The sequence below is a fragment of the Hemitrygon akajei genome, chromosome 19, assembly GCF_048418815.1.
Source record: "Hemitrygon akajei chromosome 19, sHemAka1.3, whole genome shotgun sequence".
Lineage (NCBI taxonomy): Eukaryota > Metazoa > Chordata > Chondrichthyes > Myliobatiformes > Dasyatidae > Hemitrygon > Hemitrygon akajei.
In genome coordinates this window covers 68,120,368-68,128,348 of record NC_133142.1, presented here as the reverse complement: position 1 = coordinate 68,128,348, position 7,981 = coordinate 68,120,368, and the positions used below count along the sequence as shown (strand labels likewise).

The window sequence follows — 7,981 nt, the reverse complement described above, 5'->3', positions numbered from 1 at the left end:
TTAGAGATTACAACTAGCACTTACTCTTCTTTCCTAAATTTGAAAATGATTAAAATTCTTGTGTGGCTCCCTTGATATAACCAAAAGAATGATTTAGAAAAGGAATTGAATTGAATTGAATTTCAGTTTATTGTCATTTAGAAACCACAAATGCAATGCAGTTAAAAAATGAAACAACGTTCCTCCAAATGATATTACAAAAGCATATGACAAAACAGACTACACCAGGAAATCCACATAACATTTGGCAATCCCCAATCCAGAGTCCGGAGAGGCTGCTGCATATTAATATCACGCTACCATCTTAGCGCATTCCCCGGAAAGGAGCTCCAAATCCACCAGACAAAACAAGACTACCCAGACACACCAAGTCAGGAGACCAACTCTACCACCCAACAAACCAAAAACTAAAGCTACAAGACCTACACAAAACCACATAGTTACAACATGTAGTTACAACAATGCAAACAATACCATAATTGATTTAAAAAAAAAGACCATGGGCACAGTAAAAATAGTCCAAAGATGTTAAAAGACTATAGGTTTGAAAGAAACCACCACACAGTTTCCACAAGACCTCAGGGTCCCGACAGACTCGATAGGAAGTGGCTTTATTTATACTTTTCCTGCCAGCCGTAGTTTTAAATTTTATAATTCAGGGAACAGCATCGTTACGATGTATAGAGACCAAGCTATTTGAGTAGAGGTTGTAGTATTAGTGCTGTGGTATAGTAACTCCTGACTGCTGTGTGTTAGGAAATCTTAGATATATCTTTGAAAACCTACAATGATCATTTAAGAGATGAATGCTGACTTTGTGTGGTGTAGTACTGGTGAGTTTGCAAAAACCTGCGTTCCTTTGCTTCTTTTTGTCAAGGAGCTAGAGGACATCAAGTTCGAAACTGGAATTCTAGACATGTGTGTTTGTGAATTTTGCTGAATGATCTGAGGCCAAACTGGCAAGGAAGACTTTCATTTGTCTGTCAAGTGTACCCAGCCTGCAGACTAATTAAATGGCAAGTTAAAAACTAATCTGTGCCAATTGACCTTAATGAGTTAACTTTCAGACACTTGTCACTCCCTGCTGGCAACAATCTGCAAGTTTACTTTAATATGCAGATTTAGGTTCTAAACTAAATTACAGAAAGATTGCTAGATTCAGTATAGATGGGAAAACATGCATGGTATGTTTTGGTTGAGTTCATGTTTTGTTCAGTTCTGGTTGAGCATTAATCATGCACAGCCAAAACATTCTCCTTGCGTACTGAAATTGAAGAAAGTCAATAAACCTCTTGACCTCAGATTAGAAAAGAAAGGGAGCAAATCTAATAATGAATGTGTGTAGAGGTTTAAAAATAGAGACTATTCTGAAATGTGACAAAAACAATTAAAAAGTTAGTGACTGTAGCCTTCCTCAGGTAGCTTGGCCTGTGGCAAATTGTAGTGACGTACTAAGATTGCTGTGATGATACTAGTCTAAAAATAGAGCCTTTTATTTCTCTGTTCTACATCACTTTTCTCATGCATCTTGTTTAATATGCATCTTACAACCCTGGCCTATCACACGAGATGGATTCTGTTGAATTCCTGTTGCTATTCTTCATGGAGTCATTGATTGCACCCAAAAGATTCTCCATGACTCCACTAGTTTCTATGACAACAGATAGAGATCAGTCAGATTCTTCTTGAGTGAAGGATTTTGTTGCCATGACTATTTCCTCACTGAGAATTGTGGAGTGATATCAAAGTTATTAATGATGTAGGTAATTTTAAAAAACATTGCTCCTAGCATTTATAGAGCTGTCTGGTGTTGTGAAATAGCAAAAACATTTAATCTGCAGTGACATTCCTAGCCAAAAAGTTGCTTGGTTTTCAAAAGCCTCAATAATTTAAGCTAAACTGATGTTGATGATGTGGGAAGACTTAGAGTTTTGCATACGTACTTATGAACTGTCCCTCTGCCATTAGTTTGTAAAGGTTTGCTATCCTGTGTTGTACATCAGTGACACGAACTGTTTAATATTAAAATTCTCTACCATGAAGCTACATGTTTTATAACTTATTTTATTTATTGACTACTTATTGAGTAAAATAAACTGAATATCTTAATGTTCATTCACAGAACCTCTCTACAATTATAAAGTAATTAATTTTTCATTCTAATATGAATGGACCCTAATGGGTGTTGTCTATAGGCCACCAAACAGTAGCATGGATATTGGGTGTAAGTTGAATAGGGGGTTAACATTGGCATGTGGCAAAGGTAATGGGTAATGTCGCAGTAGTTATGGGGGATTTGAACATGCAGGTGAACTGGGAGAATCAGGTTGGTGCTGGACCCCAGGATAGGGAGTTTGTAGAGTGCCTAAGGGATGCATTCTTGGAACAGCTTGTACGAGAGCCGACCAGGGGCAAGGTTATTCTGTATTTAGTGTTATGTAATGAACAGGATTTGATAAGCGATCTTGAAGTAAAGGAGCCATTAGGAGGTAGTGATCATAATATGATAAGTTTTTATCTGCAATTTGAGAAGGATAAGGGCAGTTCGGAGGTGTCAGTGTTGCAGTTGAACAAAGGAGACTATGGAGCCATGAGGGAGGAACTGGCCAAAGTTAACTGGACGGATATCCTAGCAGAAAAGACAGTGGAACAGCAATGGCAGGTATTCTTGGGAATAATGCACAAGGTGCAAAATCTGTTCATCCCCCGGAGAAGGAAGGATTCAAAGGGGGGAAAGGGGCCACAGTGGTTGACAAAGGAAGTCAAAGATTGCATAGCATTAAAAAAAAAGGAAGTATGACAGAGCTAAGGTGAGTGGGAGGACAGATGATTGGGAAATTTTTAAGGAACAATAGAACTTAACTAAAAAGGCAATACGGGGAGAAAAAATGAGGTACGAATGCAAGCTAGCCAGGAATATAAAGGAGGATAGCAAAAGCTTTTTTTTAGGTATGTGAGGAGAAAGAAAATAGTTAAGAACAATGTTGGGCCCTTGAAGAATGAATTGGATGAAATTGTTATGGGAAACAGAGAAATGGCAGAAGAATTTAATAAGTACTTTAGATCTGTTTTCACTAAGGAAGACACAAGCAATCTCCCAGATGTATGGATGGGCCAAGGACATAGGGTAACAGAGGAAATGAAACAGATTGACATTAGGAAGGAAACGGTGATGAGTAGACTGATGGGACTGAAGGCTGACAAATCCCCAGGTCCAGATGGTCTGCATCCTAGGGTACTAAAGGAGGTGGCCCTGGAAATTGTGGATGCATTGGTAATCATTTTCCAATGTTCCTTAGATTCAGGATCAGTTCCTGAGGATTGGAGAATGGCTAATGTTATCCCACTTTTTAAGAAAGGAGGGAGGGAGAAAACAGAGAACTATCGACCTGTCAGCCTAACATCAGTAGTGTGGAAGATGCTAGAGTCCATTATTAAAGATGAAATAGTGGCATATCTAGATAGCAGTGATAGGATTGGGCCGAGCCAGCATGGATTTATCAAGGGCAAATCATGCTTGACTAATCTATTGGAGTTTTTCGAGGATGTAACCAGGAAGTTAGACAAGGGAGATCCAGTGGATGTAGTGTACCTCGATTTTCAGAAGGCATTTGATAAGGTCCCACATAGGAGATTGGTGGGTAAAATCAAAGCTCATGGCATTGGGGGGAAGACATTGACATGGATAGAAAACTGTTTGGCAGATAGAAAGCAAAGGGTAGCGGTGAATGGGTGTTTCTCGGAATGGCAGATGGTGACTAGTGGGGTGCCACAGGGCTCGTTATTCTCAATGCCTTCATCTAAATCGTTGATGTAAACAGCTGTGGTCCCAATACCATCAGCAAGTTTGCTGATGATACTAAGCTGGGTGGCAGTGTGACACGTGATGAGGATGTTAGGAGAATTCAGGGTGACTTGGATAGGCTGGGTGAGTGGGCAGATACTTGGCAGATGACGTTTAACGTGAATAAGTGTGAGGTTATCCACTTTGGGAGTAAGAACAGGAAGGCAGATTATTATCTGAATGGTGTAAAGTTAGGTAAGGGAGAAATACAAAGAGATCTAGGAGTCCTTGTTCATCAGTCACTGAAGGTGAATGAGCAAGTGCAGCAGGCAGTGAAGAAGGCTAATGGAATGTTAGCCTTTATTACAAAGGGAATTGAGTACAAGAGCAAGGAAATCCTCTTGCATTTGTACTGGGCCCTGGTGAGACCACACCTGGAGTATTGTGTACAGTTTTGGTCTCCAGGGTTAAGGAAGGACATCCTGCCTGTAGAGGAAGTGCAGCATAGATTCACAAGGTTAATTCCTGGGATGTCAGGACTGTCTAACGCAGAGAGGTTAGAGAGACTGGGCTTGTACACGCTGGAATTAAGGAGATTGAGAGAGGATCTGATTGCAAGATATAAGATTATTAAGGGATTGGACAAGATAGAGGCAGGAAATATGTTCCAGATGCTGGGAGAGTCCAGTACCAGAGGGCATGGTTTGAGAATAAGGGGTAGGTCATTTAGGACAGAGTTAAGGAAAAACTTCTTCTCCCAGAGAGTTGTGGGGGTATGGAATGCACTGCCTCGGAAGGTAGTGGAGGCCAATTCTCTGGATGCTTTCAAGAAGGAGCTCGATAGGTATCTTATGGATAGGGGAATCAAGGGATATGGGGACAAGGCAGGAACCGGGTATTGATAGTAGATGATCAGCCATGATCTCAAAATGGCGGTACAGGCTCAAAGGGCCGAATGGTCTACTTCTACACCTATTGTCTATTGAATGGTTAATCTGCTGGCCATATTCACCTGAAATATATTTTCTATTAATCCTGTTAAAAAACTTCTTTTATAAGCAGGCTAAAGATCTGAACCATGTCCCAAAGTTTGATCTCTTTTTCAATACACTTTAAATCCTGATATACCTATGATTACCTAGCTAATTAAAAACTTTATTCATCTTTCACATCAACAGTGGGTTGAATTGTAAAATGATCAGCTTTCATATCATTATTTTTTAAGTCCAACAACTTTTGCTGTTGCCTATATTTGCTTGGTTAAGTAAGGAACTACACTATAATCGCTGATATCATAGAGCCCCCAAATACTGCAATATCGCAGTCATCATGGATGCAATTATTGCCACTCAATAATTTGCTATCAACTTCGATATCTTTCATTCATTATTCTTGCTGTAGACATAAAAGATTAAACATTTGCTTGATAAATTACATTTAACAAGCTCTAGGGAGTACTAGTCAGTCTGAATATCTTTTTAAAGGTCCTGTGGTTTAAATTTAATTTAATATTTTGGCTTCTGATGTTAACCCCATGTGGTTGCACAATTTTCATAAATGTTGCTGTAAGTTGTTTAAAAGGTTAACTGAAATTGTGGGTTTTTCCTTTAATTCCTGGTTTTTGAGAATTTTTCAGTTCCATTGACTGCTTGGCTGCTACATAAGGTTCCCACGCCCCACCTAAGGACACAGCCCTTTTCACGTGAAACGTTAACCATACATTTGCCTCCACAGATGCTGCTCAATCTGCCGAAGTCCTTCAGTTGCTTTTTTTGACTCAGACCTTTAAAGGATGTAGTTTTAGTTATCAAGATTGGTGGTAAGCCTTTTGCTGATTAAAAAAAATTCAGACCATTATATTGTAAGTGTTCAGTTGTAGAATTTCAGAGGTTAGTTTACCATTGATTATTTGTACTGCAAAGATGCATTATTTTATTGTCATTTGTGCCTCTCAAGCAATATATGCAGAAATTAACATATTAGTGACTTAAAATCAATGCTCCCTCTAATTAATTTTTTCAGCTGGTCAGACCAGCCATTGATCTGAGCAGGACATTTTTACACTGTCGGAAAACTGCACGGCACTAATTTTTTTTGTAATAGGCACATCAACCACAATCTACAACACAAGTAAACAATGTCAAGCAGTCAAAAAACTGGCAGACACAATGGCAAAAGTAAAATGTTTTGACTAGATAGTGTTGGCATTCAGCAGGCCAGTAGCTTATTAACAGTGAGCTACCGTCTTCCATTCTGTTTATTGTTACAACTTGTAACTTGAAACACTGACAATGTAAATACTTTGAAGCTCTAAAATGTTTGAAGATAAAGGTTGTGCTACATTTAATATTTAATAAATTTATGTATTTTATTCATAAACACTTAATAACAAGGTATTTCAAAATTATATTAAGCATTATATAAAATAAAATTCTAGCTGCATGGCAACGTGCATTTCAGTTACTGTGTGACCACATACTCATGCAGCGTAGAGGAAATAGTGCTTAAAACACTTTCCCGCATGGTAAATACCATTTGTACAATCATTTTAACATTTGACCAATGTGCTGACAATTTGAAATACTGCCATCCAGTGGTACTCACTCATTTATACAGGAGTTGACTAATGAACCTTGTGGGATTGGTGTAGTGAAAGTAATTCTGCTCATTGCAGTAAAGATTTAAGCTTAACTCAGTCATGCAGCACCAAGCAGTTATTAATCATCACTGTTCAGGCCTGGAAAATAAACATCTGCGCAGGCAGTTAAATATCAATAAAAACGTTTATTTAATTTTTCACTTTACCTGGTATATACAAAAAGGACCCTGCTTTTTTTTCTTGGAGAGGTGAAGCATTGGTGATACAGTCCAGTATATCTTGATGTTAACAGCCATTTGCTATCTATTGCACAGTCCTTGCTCGAGTTCCTTCATACAAATGTTTCTAGCGGTTCCTCCTCTAGGCTGTCTCACTATTTAAGCAAACTCAGATTCTGGAGTACAGAATTCAAAACTACGTGGAGCAAAAGGAATTTATAAAGGCATTGAATAGTTGGAAAAGACAAAAAATGAAGGTGTCCACTTTAACACTGACAAGCAGAAATCATCAGCCTGCAGCTTGATATGAATGTTCGTCAAAATGATCTACATTTGATTTAAATGCAGTTTTTGGACTTTTCATTTCTGCCAGGCCAGCTGAACAATTCCACCATGTTTTGCCTTTGTTGGAAATTTATTGTCCTCTTTAATGCACTAATAAAATGTAGAAAGGAAATGAAAATTCAATCATATTTGACTAAAAAGTGCAACATAAACAAAAGTAAAGATTTCACTATCCTTTTGGCACTTCATAAACGGTGTTATTTATCTTTAACTATTAGTACAAAATGAAAAAATAAATTTATAAGCTTTCTAGAGTCACCTGACCATTGCAAAAAAAAAATCCCTGTAAATGGAAGTTGGTGTGTTTGTGACATACAGTCTTTAAGGTTTACCAAGAGGGGTTAGATAGCTAGTCCAATTATTTTTTTTCTCTCACTACCAATGTACAGCTCCCACCCTCTGGAGATTTTCATTTATTTGGAGTTTATAGTTTCCTGTCACCACCCCCCCCCCCCACCCTCCCCGACCGATAGCATCACCACAAGCTGCAATAAAACTGATAGTAAAATGAGGTCCAACTTCAGTCTTGTAGAATGTTCTGTGTGTATGAGTAAGATTCATATTCATCATCGTCGTCCTGTATTTAAATAAAACATTTATTTAGAAACATAAATAGGCAGATCTGTCCCATGCATCTATGGAAATGAATAAACAGATTGAGACTGCTCTGCAGGACTGGAAAGGAAGAGGGAAGATGCTAAAATGAAAAGGTGTGGGAGTGGGCTCAGAGAAGAAGTCTATCTAACTGATGGATGAAGCCAGGTGAGTGGGAAAGGTAAAAGGCTGGAGAAGAAGGAATCTGATCGGAGAGGAGCATGAGAGAAAGGGAAGAAGAGCACCAGAAGGAAGTTCCAGGCAGGTGAAGAGGAGCAAGAGGGCAGAGTGGGGAATAAAAGAACATTAGAAAGCTTTTGACAAGAACAGGCCACTCAGCCCTACAAAGCTTGCTAAATTCCAATTCACAGTGTGTTGAAATGACTATCGAGTTTAGATTTGAAAGTCTCGAAAGGTACTACTCTCAAATACACAACCAGG

At 38.6% G+C, this 7,981-nt stretch overlaps 1 protein-coding gene across 2 annotated transcripts in view; it reads right to left on the bottom strand.

Annotated features, from left to right (window-relative positions):
• Positions 1-6,548: 6,548 nt before the first annotated feature.
• The window catches only part of stab1 (stabilin 1), a 347,363-nt gene continuing 345,930 nt past the window's right edge, over positions 6,549-7,981 (bottom strand). For both annotated transcript variants that reach the window (XM_073072696.1, XM_073072697.1), the window contains one exon: positions 6,549-7,523. In XM_073072696.1, the coding sequence (XP_072928797.1) occupies positions 7,467-7,523 (57 nt within the window). In that variant the 3' untranslated portion in view covers positions 6,549-7,466. The remainder of the gene's footprint in view (positions 7,524-7,981) is intronic.